Source organism: Mustela nivalis (assembly GCF_964662115.1).
Source record: "Mustela nivalis genome assembly, chromosome: 2".
Lineage (NCBI taxonomy): Eukaryota > Metazoa > Chordata > Mammalia > Carnivora > Mustelidae > Mustela > Mustela nivalis.
In genome coordinates, this window is record NC_139021.1 from 60985289 (window position 1) to 60998911 (window position 13623).

At 38.0% G+C, this 13623-nt stretch overlaps 2 protein-coding genes across 9 annotated transcripts in view; one reads left to right on the plus strand and one right to left on the minus strand.

The window, feature by feature from the left end:
- XKR9 (XK related 9) overlaps positions 1–13623 on the minus strand; it is a 90643-nt gene that overhangs the window by 54975 nt on the left and 22045 nt on the right. The window lies entirely within an intron of this gene.
- Positions 1–13623, plus strand: part of LACTB2 (lactamase beta 2) — a 43037-nt gene that overhangs the window by 9124 nt on the left and 20290 nt on the right. For all 5 annotated transcript variants that reach the window (XR_014309034.1, XR_014309035.1, XR_014309036.1 and 2 more), the window contains exons 3-5: positions 2482–2608; positions 9618–9796; positions 12157–12305. Coding sequence is in view for 2 of the 5 variants with exons in the window: in XM_082721196.1 (XP_082577322.1) it covers positions 2482–2608; positions 9618–9796; positions 12157–12305 (455 nt within the window). In the remaining 3 variants the exon portion in view is untranslated. The remainder of the gene's footprint in view (positions 1–2481; positions 2609–9617; positions 9797–12156; positions 12306–13623) is intronic.

Consider the following 13623-nt stretch of genomic DNA (forward strand, 5'->3'; position numbering starts at 1 on the left):
ATTTCCCATCCCGGTCTTAAGAGTCAACTGTTTGCTTCTATGCCTCTCAGTTAGATTGTGTTTTCATTAGAAAGTATTATAATATCATGTGTTTGCATCAGCTCCCATAATTAGCATTAACAATGATGTTATAACCCATTATTCAAATCTTTAACAAGAAAGATTTTCTACTGTTAAAATAGTCATATGATAGAGACAGAAAGTAGATAAGTGATTGCCAGGGGCTGGTAGGAGGAGTGAATAGGGAGTGACTACAGTTGGGTAAAGGGGTTTTTTGAGGGATTTTGAAAATGTTTTAAAATTAGATAGTGATGATAGTTATACAGCTCTTTGGATATATTTTAAAAACACTGAATTGTACTCTTTGAAAGGATGAATTTTATAATATTGTGTTATATCTCCATAAGCTTTTCTTAAATATAACAATTATTATATGATTGCTTTCAGCATGCCCTTCTCCATCCTGCCTAGACAGATTGTTATTGTGAGTAGGATGTGTGTGTTTTCATGTTTGTACATAACTTTAAAAACTGACACAAAGTTATTTCATAGTATGACATTTGTTTTGTAATTTCGAGATAATGGTGAGTTTTTTGGAAGGATTGTGTGCCAGAGGTCTCGCATAACTAGAAATGTAATACCTCTCCTTCTTTCCTGAAAGACAAAATTATACGGATTAAAAATAAACACATACCGAAAAACCTCCCCATCTCACTCCAGAATGAAGACAGCCTTATTATGTAATGCCATTTCCCAGAATAGCATATTATTTTTTGCTTCAGCCTCTAAGATATAAAATAATAGAGTTTGGGCTGGAGAGAGTAGGTCTAGTCCCAGTGTGTTTTATTTTTATTATATTTGCAATATTTCTATCTCCTTATCTCCTATACTAGCCTGACTTCTGTGCCTTATCAGTTTTTCTCTGAATGTCTTTTTCTCCCAAGTTTCGTTGCTGTCACCTTAGTTCTAATACTCACATTCTTCCAGCTGGGTTTTTAACAAGTCATCCCCTCCTGGTCTTTCTGATCTCTCACCCTCCAGTGTCCCACCTAGAGCTGCCATATTGATCAGTTAACACTATTTGGTTTTCTTTCTAAAGAGAGTACAGTAGCACACATATGGTAGAGTTTAAATTCCTCTTTTCTGTGAAAGGCAATTTAAGGCCTTCCATGATCTGAGCTCATCTAATCTCCATGTCTTTATTTCCATGTCTTAGCCAGTGTTTTGCATTAGACAAGTTGGTAGCATACATTGTTGCACATCTGCCATGCTCATTGTCATTTCTATGCTTTTCCTAATACTTTTCCCTTGCCTATAAATCATTCTCTGTACCTTTTCCCAAATCATTCATCTTGTTAGCCACATTTCAAGTTCTGTCATATTTGTGAATTTTTTCCTAATTGTTTTCCTTTCTCTAAACTATTGCTTTTATTAGCTGAATTGCCCATTTAGCATACATTAAATGGTACTGAGTATAGCTCTCTAATTATTTCTTATCTGTAAGTTTTATTTCCCCAACTGTGATAGTTTTTAAGCACTTCAATGTCACAGTGCTTGTAATCACTATATATAGTATACTTGGCACCCAGCTGTTGATTGGTTAATTGATTTTCTTTGTGTCAGTGAGAGGTAGTATGGGTTAAATTTATTTTAATGATGTAATATCTCAGTCCTGGGTTTGGGGCTTTCTTTCAGCAATTACAGAAAGAACACCATGTTATCATCATTTTGTTACTAAGTACTGCCATGATGCCATGACTTCTTTTGCTATATGCTAAGATTAGACAGAAAAACATTCCTCGGTTCTGTATTGCTGCCTCTTCAACACCCATCTTGATATCAAAGCACCTAAGCTATGGACACCTAAGCTATATCTTTAAATTAAAAATTAGGAGTACATGATTATGATTATGAAGAACTACTTTCAAACTTTCATATAAAATAAGAGTGATTAGAAAATCACAAAGGCTTTTATGTAGACCGAGAAGTGCCTGAGAGAATAAAAAGCTCTTTTGTTGAGGTAGAAAAAAATGGTTCAAATCCCAGAGATAGGCTGCTATAATCCATCCCATTTTCTCTTGTCTCTTAATGTTAATATTTTTTGCAGTCATTCACAGTTAGCTCTATGAAAAGTTGATCTCTTATTTTTTTTGTTTTCATTGAAGAATTTAAAGAGTATACTTTTAATGAAATCAGATATGAAACATGAAATGACAAAAGTGCAAAATTGAACTAATAGGAAGACTGCAGACTTAGAGAAGAACAAAATCATGAATTAAGCAACAGTGTTACAAAAGGAAGGAGTTTGAAACAAGAAAGAATAAAAATGGCTGAAATAAATTAATGTGGTAGAGAAAGAGCTTAAGAAATTACTGCAAAAACCAAATACAGGAAAAACATTAGGAAAGAAAGTTCATCTCTTAAAAGGCTGAATTATCATTTAGAGTATGACTTAATATATTTCATATGTTTTGTTACTAGACACTGCATATTGCATTAAAAAACTCCCACGGAATCCTCCGAGAGAAGAAATTATAGGAGATGGAAAGCAACAATATGTTTATCTGCGAGATGGAGATGTGATAAAAACTGAAGGTGCCACTCTCAGGTCAGTAAATGTCCTTTAATCAGGGAAGGGGGAGGGTTATGTATGTGTCTTATAAAAAGGGAATAAAGGAAGATTTCTGAATTTTTGCTTATATGAGTGAGGAACATCCTGGGAAGGATATAGAAGATCTGATAACATTGTTAGGTTACTCTGGGAAGAAACACCAGGTTGCTTGAGAAATAGGAGAAAAGAAAGAGTTTTCATTCTATCCACCCTTTTTAAGTTATTTGTTTCAGTTACATGATTACCAGTTTTTTAATAAAATTTAAATTAAGAAATAGATTAGTATTTCCTGCTGGGAATGGTTTAGGGCTCTACTCATCAATTAAATTAGGACTTTCTCATGCTCTCAATTTCAAAAGATGACCCATACCTAAAGTAAATACATTTTAGGTCAGCCCCATAATCCCCCATGACCTAAATCAGGTCGAAAAGTTGTTTCATACTCAGTAATTTTAAAACTGAACTACTTAGGGTTCTCCTCTGTCCCCCAGTCTACTTGCTTTCTGATTTCAGAACACCTACTGCTCTCAGCACTTAAGATTTTATTTTTTCTTCTAAGACAGAAGCTGGCTCCAGTTCCTCTTTATCACTCCCCCTTTCCCCACCCACCACATCTTATCGTGTTAGATTTTACCTTAAAAATATTTGCCCATGCTGTCCCTTTTTCTTCATGTCCACTGCCACTACTTCTTATTTAGTATTCCTGTCTCCAGGCTCCCCTTTCCAAACTACCCTTCATACCCAATGTCACTTGAAACCTTGAGTAATTCTTAGTGCATATGAGATCATGTTTATTCTCCTTACCATGTCACTGTCTAGCCCCAAACCACTTTTCTGGTCTAAGTTCCTACCATTGCCATTGCAAATACAATTAACCATATCCAGATACCTGGACACATTATGTATGTTCATGCCTTTGCTCATGCCTTCCCCTTTACCAGGTATGCATCACTGCTTTCCCCCTACTTGTCTCCCTCATAAATACTTACTATTCATTCTTCAGACTTCAGTTCGCAAGTTACTTATTTCAGGAACCCTTTCTGGGCAGAATTAACTGCTCCCTCCTCTGACTTTTTTTTTTTTTTTTTTTTTTTTTGAGAGACAGAGCGAGTGAGCAAGAGAGAGGACAAGCCATGGGGAGAGGCAGAGGGGGAGGGAGAAGCAGACTCCCTGGTGAGCAGGGAGCCTGATGCAGGGCTTGATCCCAGGATCCCAGGATCATGACCTGAGCCGAAGGCAGATGCTTAACCAACTGAGCCACCAGGCGCCCCTTTCCTCTCTTACTTTCATATAACTTACATTATTTTATCATAGCACTGATTAAGTTTTATTGTAATTTTTGTATAAGTAGGTATCTCCATAAAAGGTCATCAACCCCTTAGGTTCACAGTATTAGTTAATGCCAGTCGCTGTAGCAAACCGACCGCCAAATATATCATGGTTCATACATGAAATAAGTTTTCTTCTCAGTCATATAACGTCCAGGAAGGATTCCTGATTATCAAGTGGCCCCCCTGCAGGAATATTTCAGACACCTTCCATCTTGTGAATCCACCATCCTCAAGAGTTGGTTTCAAGGTTGCTTTGTTCACCTCAGTCAGTCCAGTGGGTGGCAGAGAAGAAGCATGGAAGGGATCTTTCATGGGAGGCTTTCATAGACCAGACCTTCTGTTACATTGGCTATAAATTCAGTCATAAATAAATTCATTCACTCCTGGCTATAAGGAAGCTGGGAAATAAGGTTTAACTTCATGCCCAGGAGAAAGAGGAAGGAGGTTTGATGATAAACTAGCTTTTCTCTGATACACAGCAGAAGCCAGATTCATCTTCAGATCCTCAGTCCCTGGCATATGGAAATACTGAATATTTATCCAACAGGTAATAAATATCTATAAAGCGGGCAGTGGATAAGTATAAGTAAGTGAATGAGAAAGAGAAAATAACTGGGTATCCATGCCCCCTTTCAAGCCAGTGTTCCCTTTTTCCTAATATGCCTTTGATTTGTAAATTTAATTTATAAACCCAACTAATTTCTGGGCCATTTTCTTAAAATGTTCTTGTTCTCCTGTAATTTGTTCATGATAACCAAAAGATAATAAACATTACATTACAAGAGAGTATTCTTGACAATTCTTTTCCCCCACCACACATTAAAGACCTATCTCAAAGTCTTGGGAATCACAGTACTGGTTTATTAATTATCACAGAATCATGGATATTAGATCTATACCTAATTTGCAGATTAAGAACATTTGGCCCTTGGTAGTTAATTACCACCCATCTGCCATAAACAGACCATATATTGTAAGGTTTTAAGAGAGCGACACAGCAGGGAGAAGAGGCAGAGGGGGGGGAGAAGGACAAGCAGTCTCTCCACTAAGCAGGAATCCCAATGTGAGGCTCGATCCCAGGATCCCGGGATCATGACCTGAGCCAAAGACAGATGCTTAACTGACTGAGTCACCCAAACTCCCCTATTTTAAGCTTTTTTTTTTTTTTAAGATTTCATTCATTTATTTCACAGAGAGAGAGATGGTGAGAGAAGGAACACAAGCAGAGAGAGTGGGAGAGGGAGTAGCATGCTACTCGCTGGGTAGAGAACCCAGTGTGGGGCTCGATCCCAGGACCCTGGGATCATGACCTGAGCTGAAGGCAGATGCTTAACGACTGAGACATCTAGGTGCCCCCTATTTTAAGCTTTTTATTAACATATACAAAAAGAAAAGTGTATATCATCCATGTGCAACATGGTATATTGTTATAAACTGAACAAATCATATGAGCAGCTTTCAGATCAAGAAACAACAAGGGTGCCTGGGTGCCTCAGTTGGTTAAGCATCCAACTCTTAGTTTCAGCTCAGGTCACAATCTCAGAGCCATGAGCTTGAGCCCTACCTCAGGATCTGCACTCAGTGTGGGGTCTGCTTAAGGCTCTCTCTCCTCTTCCCTCTGCCCCTCCCCACTCTGTCTCTGTTTCTGTGTGTGTGTCTTTCTAAAATAAATCTTTTAAAAAATAATTTAGTAAATAACGTTTTCACAAAAATAAATTATAATTATGCTAGAATCTGAATAAAACATTTCGTTTGCTGATGACGATGCTTCCTATTTCCATTTTTATCAAGTAAGTAAAACCCAATTGTTTTAAATATTAACAAGCAAAAGTTCATCATTAAGCAAAAGTTCCATAAACAGAAGGTAAAATCTACTTAAGTTCTCAAGTATTTGATGTCCAGTTGATCTGGTCTGCTTGCCAATTTGGGGCGGGGGGAATACATTAGAGATGGGGACAATACCCACCAAGAACCCTTTGGTTAAAAAGTAGGAAGCAGGTTTTTCAGTAGGATTTGATTCTGAATATAACCTTCAAGAATTTTCTAGTGACCTGAGTTCCATTTCTCAAAGAAAAGCCAGTCTGACAGCTTTTGTTGACTGTTCTAAGTCTCCTTAAAGAGCCATCTTTATAAAGTCTACTCTATCACAGAAGTGGCAGAACTAGATAAATTGCCACCTGATGAATGGGAAGGCCACAGCTGCAGTTCCTCTGATCTTTAGCAAAGCACCTCTGATGTCATCTCCTTTTTTCCTCCTGCCTATGTGAAGTGAATTTTAACACCGTTTTTATGCAGATTAAAGCATTAGCTATCCAGGTGACTGGAGAATTAGAATTTCTGATCCCCTAATTTAAGAAATCTGTTGCCTTGGTTATCAAAGAAACCATTACTGAGTTCTGGAGTAGGGGGTAGAGGGACAAATAGAGGGTGCACTCCGAACCCATCAAAGAATAAAACAGTCTGCAGACTCTGAAAAAGGGTGGTTCTCCAAGTGAGTTTCTGTAGATTAAAAAAGATTGGGGGTCTGTTTGTAAACGCATTGTATGTATTGTATTGTATGTAAATGCATTGTCTGTTCGTAAGATTGTCCATAAGATACAAGCACACCCACACTTACATATTCTTATAGTTGTGGAAATATGCCTCTTGGAATTATTTTCATGTAATATTGAATCCTTTCATCAATAAGTTTAATCAAAAAAAAAAAAAAAAGTCTCCATATCACAGTTTACTTTCCCTGTCCCAGACCTGAAGCCAACCACGTCTGCAAGAAGCCCTGGTTTCTTTGAGTGGGAAATGGTATTTCAGTTCCATCCAGAACTAAGTGTCAGGCATGCTCAAGACTAGTGGAGTGTCATTACTTTGGGGCTTTTCATAGAGCTAAGGAAAAAAATGAAATGATGAATTCATAATGATTCCTCAATTCAGATGAGAAACAACCCCCAAAACCTTAATTCCCTCATTTATGTATTTTTTTTCTTTATCCCACCGTAAAAACCTTGCTTTTCAACATCAGTTTATTATTTATATTGTCATACAGTAAACACAAAACAGTTTCAGAAACACAGTAACCAGTAACACTGCCAACAATAAACCTATTAAGTAAAATTCAAAATATCTTTCCATTTCTTTTAACCTTAAGATACATTCTATTTAAGATGTATAATCTTAGTATTTCAGAATTATTTGAATTAATAGTAGCATGATTGTGCTATCTTTCCAGTATATGGTAAGATTGATTTCTTTCATATTTATAGTTTTAGTTTTATGTTTAGAATATATATTTACATAGCTCAGAAGTTTAATAAAAAAAGTTACTATCAGATAAGTCTTGCTTGCATATCTGTTCCCTACAACCCACCTGCCTGCCCCCATAGGCAGCTGTAATTCATTAGTTTTTTATCTATCTTCCGTTTCTTTTTACAAAAATAGGGAAATATATACGTATACCTTTTTATTTCCCCAACCTTTCTTGGACAAAATAGCAACTGTAAACATTCTTTCATGCTTTATTTTTTAAGAGAAAAGCCCTGGTTAGCATTTTTTTTTTTTAAGATTTTGTTTATTTATTTATTTGTTTCACAGAGAGAGAGAGATCACAAGAAGGCAAAGAGAGGGGGGAAGTAGGCTCCCCACCGAGCAGAGAGCCCGATGCGGGGCCCGATCCCAGGACCCTGAGACCATGACCCGAGCCAAAGGCAGAGACGTAACCCACTGAGCCACCCAGGCACCCCTCTGGTTAGCATTTAATGAACCTCCTCCCCCATGGCTTGAGGACCCAGCTCCTACACACACCCACGGATTTTCTGCTCAGCTCTTCTGCTTTCCTGTCTTCAGGATGACAGGCTGTTTGGGGAGCTTTCCCTTTCCCAGAACCACACTACATCAGCGACAGGAGCAGCTTCCATCTTGTTTTTGGTAGCATTTACCTGAGTCTTCTCACCCGGCAAGGTTCCCAGTTTATCAAAGTTGACAGCTGGGCTCTGGTTGGGCTCTGGTTCCTCTTTAAGTGGTCCTGTCTCAGACCAGCTTTTCCAAAGTAACCTGGATGATGGGTGTTGAAACTGATGCTGTGGTGACACATGCCACCAGCATTACCCCCGCAGATGCTGGCCAGTGGGGCTGCGGCCGTGGCTCACATGGCCCCCAAGTTTCCAGATCTTCTCAGTCTGGATGGTGTGGCTAAAAGGTGGTTGGTGATATGGCCAAAAAGAAGCAGGTACCAGGAGAACTTGCCTGACTGCAAAGGGTCTATAGCCCTGGCAGAATCAAGGATCTCCTTTGTGGCACATTCAGCAAAATTGATGTCAGAGACTGGCCCAGGGCCATGCAGCCTCCTCAGGGTGGCTGCAGAGCAGGGGCCTGTGGACCTGAGATCTGAACCCCAGGCCAAACACAGCCCCAGGCTCCAGGACCTACACCAACCTCCCTGCCCTGAGGCCTGCCTTGTGTGGCCTGGAACACTGGACTAAGGTCAGGGGGTAGGTAGTTGGGTTGCAACATAGATACAGCTTGCAGCCTGCTCCAGCAGTAAAGCAGAGGCATGAAAAGAACCACACTTTTTTACCTCTTGACAATATATCCTGCAAATTACTCCATATCAGTTCACAGAGATCTTCATCCTTTTTTTTTTTTTTTTTTTTTGATGACTGTTGCATTGTATTCCATGGTGTGGTTGTACCACAATGTGTCCATAGTGTCTGTCCAATGGTTGGGTATCTAGGTTGTTCCTAATATTTTGTTTTTATAAATAATGTAATGAATAACTTGTATATATTTTTTGTACTTGTGAACGTGTAATCTCAGGGTAAATTTCTAGCCATGGGAGCAGTGGGTCAAAGGGTTATGTAATTTTGCTAGAAATGCCAAATTCCCCTCCATATGTGTTATACTATACATTTTTCTCTCCCAACAGCAACTTAGGAAAGTGCTTTTTTCTCAAAGTCTCACCACAAAGTATATTGTAAAATAAACATCTATGCAAAGGAAATTGAAAAAAAAAACAAAATGTTTTTTAATAATAAAAGCACTGTCTCTGAGTAGTGGAATGATTGTGACTTCATATCTCCTTTAAGTAGTTTCCTTTCTATTTTCAACATTTGCTGTAATTGGTGCATGCTTATTATTTATAAAATTTTTAAAAAAGGGAAAAGTATTAAATTTATACTTCAGAGTGGGAAATCTGATTTAAAGCTGAGAATTTTCTTAAAATTTTTTTTTTTTTTTTTTTTTTTTTTTTAAGATTTTATTTATTTATTTGACAGAGAGAGATCACAATCAGGCAGAGAGGCAGGCAGAGAGAGAGAGAGAGGAGGAAGCAGGCTCCCAGCTGAGCAGAGAGCCCGATGCGGGACTCGATCCCAGGACCCTGAGATCATGACCTGAGCCGAAGGCAGCGGCTTAACCCACTGAGCCACCCAGGCGCCCCAAAGCTGAGAATTTTCTGATGATAATTTTCAGTGGGCCACAAGAGAAAAGGGAGCTTTTTACCCAGCCCTGAGATCTGAGATCTGAACCCCAGGCCAAACACAGCCCCAGGCTCCAGGACCCACACCAACCTCCCTGCCCTGAGATAAGGCTGTCTTGTGTCTTATCCAGAGATAAGGCTGGAGAATAATTTCTTCTAAGCCTAAGAGTTTCTAATTGCTGCTATTTCTTCGTTTTCTTTTAACCAGGGTTATATACACACCTGGCCACACTGATGATCATATGGCTCTACTTTTAGAAGAGGAGAATGCTATCTTTTCTGGAGATTGCATCCTAGGGGAAGGAACAACTGTATTTGAAGACCTCTATGATTATATGAACTCCCTAAAAGAGCTATTAAAGATCAAAGCTCATATCATATATCCAGGTGGGTAGTTGCTTAAATCTAGCAAACCATTTGTGTGAAATGATTAAGAAGGTTCATTTTGATTTGTCTATGTGTGTGTTTTATATGTTTTCAGAGTTAGAAGAGATACCCATAAAGCAATTCTTTTTATGCTTTATTATGCCCCTAAGTCTTAACTAGCCATGCAATTAAAAAAGCTGGAGAGTTGGGGTACCTGGGTGGCTCAGTCGATTGGGTGACTGACTCTTGTCTTCGGCTCATGGCTCAGGTCATAATCTCAGGGTCGTGCAATCCAGCTCCGCATCCAGCTATCCATCGGGCTCTGGGCTCAGTGGGGAATGGGCTTGAGATTCTCTCCTTCCACCTCCATCCCTTCCCCAGCCCCTGCACTCACATGCTCCCTCTCTATCTAAATTAAGTAACTAAAATCTTTTTTAAAAAGGCTGAGAGTTACATTAATTACTTTATAAAGATACAAGGTTTATTTTTTAATACCCTTAAAGCTATTAATAGAACTGTTAAACAAAAGAAATAAATTTATCTTTTGGTATCTTCACTTTTGTTAATTATTAGATTTCTGTCGCAGGCCACATTTTAGCCATGAACTCTGAGCTTCAGTTTCTTTAACTCACACTACTGAAATATCTGTAGCTTCTATGTCAACTCTAAAACTATATTAATTTCACTTCTCCAGAAAAAGAAACCTGTTTTAGTGTCTCAGCTGTCGCGCACTGCTCTGCAGCATGAATCTCCCTTCCATCCTAAAAGTGGAGAAAGATAATAAGACTCAACAAGAGGGCCCAGAAGGAAGAAGAAACTAGGTTACCTAATTTTTTAAGTCCTTCTAACTTGTTCCTAACCAGAGTCACAGAAAGATCTATAAATAGAGTATTGTCAGTACCCTTATATTCTCTCATGAGTTTCTCTTGCTGAGAGAATCGGAAACATGGGCATTTGAATTCGTATTATGACACAAGAGGAATGGAAGCTGACAGCTGTTTTTAAAGAGAAGAGAGTATATGTTTCACTCACACTGAATGAAGCAAAGCTAATGAGAGGCTACCTAGTAATGGTTCTTAGAGTGTTTGCTTTAATGAATCCTTAAACCGGATTCCTGACACAGCGGGAGCTTATATGTAAATTGTGTCCTGTAGCCACAGCCACCATATATGAGAGCCTGGCCAGTGCTGTGCAGGGACCTATACTGTGTTGTCTTCACAAAAACCCAGTGACGGGGTGCCTGGGTGGCTCAGCTGATTTAGTGTCTGCCTTCGGCTCAGGTCATGACCCCAGGGTCCTGGAATCGAACCCCACACTGGGCTCCCTGCTTGGCAGGAAGGCTGCTTCTCCCTCTCCAGCTCCCCCTGCTTGTGTTTCCACTCTCACTGTGTCTCTCTCTATCAAATATATACATAAAAAACTTTAAAAACAAAACAAAACAAAAAACAAAAACCCAGTGAAGCAGGTAGCTTTACTTCACTTGACTGCCCAGCTGAAGAAACAGGCTCAGGGATTCAGACCCTCATGGCCCCATACAAGTAAATGATTGTCAATATTCTAACCAAAGCCCATGCTCTTTACTTGATAACAGGTGAGTCCGCCTCTGAATATTTTGTTCTCAAAAATTTTAAATACCCCTCTTGCAGACTCGTGTCATAAATTCATTTGTACTGTCTTAAAGAGCAACTAGATTTTAATATAACCTAATCTGGGTTGTCGACATTTCTGAATTACTAGCTTATACGTAAGATTCTTAAAGTTCTACTGCGGTTCTTGTGAATTTTTAATAGATCTTAGTCACATAACGCTACTTTTTACATTCCCCTTTTCAATCTCTTACATTAAGTGTGACACAGTGGTTAAGAGCATAGAGTGATTGATTAAGAGCTCTCAAGTCAGCCCTTCAGCTCCATCTCTTCTTCACTGTGTAACTGTGTGCAAGTTATCTGCCACCCCCCCATATCTCAGCTTCTGCTTTAAATATAAAGAAGGGATAATAATAGTTGCTACCTCATCGGACTCTTCTAAGAATAATATATATTAAACCTTTCGAAAAGTGCCTGGCAAATAATGAGCACTCTATAAATGTTACCGATCCTTACTCTTGTGGATGCTGTTTTTATTGTTAAATGTTTATTGTTTATTTTTAATATATATAATAATATTCCATACAGATTTTGATATAATTATCTGTTTTTTGGCATTTAGTATAATTTTTAAATCTTCTATCTGTATGGTTTTCCAGGTAATTCCTATTTATTAATATACTTAGTGTGCTTTTTCAGTACATCATATGAATTATTGTTAAATAGAACAAATTAACTTCATTTGTACTTGATATTTTTTATCTGGTTGAAATAATTTTTATAATTCTAATTCAGGACATGGCCCAGTAATCCGTAACGCTGAAGCTAAAATTCTAGAATACATTTCTCACAGAAATATCCGAGAACAGCAAATTCTTACATTGTTTCGTGACAATTTTGAAAAATCATTTACAGTAATGGAGCTTGTAAAAAACATTTACAAGGTAATTTTCATTTATCTTATTTGTACATAGCAATGGTTTTATTAGAATAATCTTTATAATAGACTATAGATATGGTAAACTTAACACAATCTAGAACAGAATAAGTCTATTAATTTTATAAGTAGTGCTGCTTATATAAATTCAAGATCAGCAATCTCAACTTTCTAGAACACAGAAGTTAAACAAATAGAAACGGACCTGGGGAACCTAAAAGAAACATTCCAAGCTATCATTAAACCTTACATACTTCATCTTGTAGGAGAGACTATTACCAACACCCTAATGATTAAGTTTTGTAATGATTTATGTATTATTGTAGCCATCTTGATAATTGGTGTCCTAGCCCATAGCAAGTGAGAAGGGTGATCTGCTAGTGACATACTAGGTTAATAGCAGTAGAAAGTAGTAGCAATGCCTAATGAGAGAGAAGGAGGAGAAAGTACATATAAAAGAACATGGCTAGAATAACTTACAATGTAGAGAAAAAAGTGCTCTCACTTCAGTGGCCTCTGACTACATATATAACAGCACTGTGAGGCAATCAATTAGTATAATTCCATTTTCAGCAAAGATTACCTGGGTTTAAAAATTGCCCCTACTGGAGCACCTGGCTGGCTCAGGCAGAAGAGTGTGCTGACTCTTGATCTCAGGGTCATGAGTTCAAGCCCCATGTTGGGTTCAGAGATTACTAAAAAATAAATAAATAAACTAAAAAAAAAAAAAAAAACTCCCACTACAAAAAACACCTCCCACTACTACAAACTGTATAGCCATAAGATACATGAGAGTGAAAAGTACCTGGGGACAATTATAATTAGTAAAGAAATTTAATGTTCCATTGGCCCAAGTGATCAAAAAACAATCATATACTCAGTGTGCTTAGGTTAAAACAGCTAAAGATAAAAAAATGCCATTGGCAAAAGGGTAATATAAATATTTAAATTCTGTGAAAGAGCTCCTTTCCTCATAATAATAGAATATAGACTATACATTGGTACATTGGGATTTTTATTCCTAACTTAAGTACAGACAACAGAACTCTGGAATCACCCTCCCAGATGAGTCATCAAGCAATGGTCCATCCCTTCAAAATGATGATTCTGCATTTAGAGGTGTAGTCACTGTATTCACTGTAAAAATGTGACACATACCTGTTATGTATAGAATGGCATAGGTATTCTAGAGAGATTTATTCATTCAATATTTACTGGATACCTTTTGTATGCCACACAGTAGACTAGGTACTGAGACACAAAGATGACGTACATCCCTACCCCAAAGGACTCATAGTTTAATGAAAACAGACATGTTCAACAGA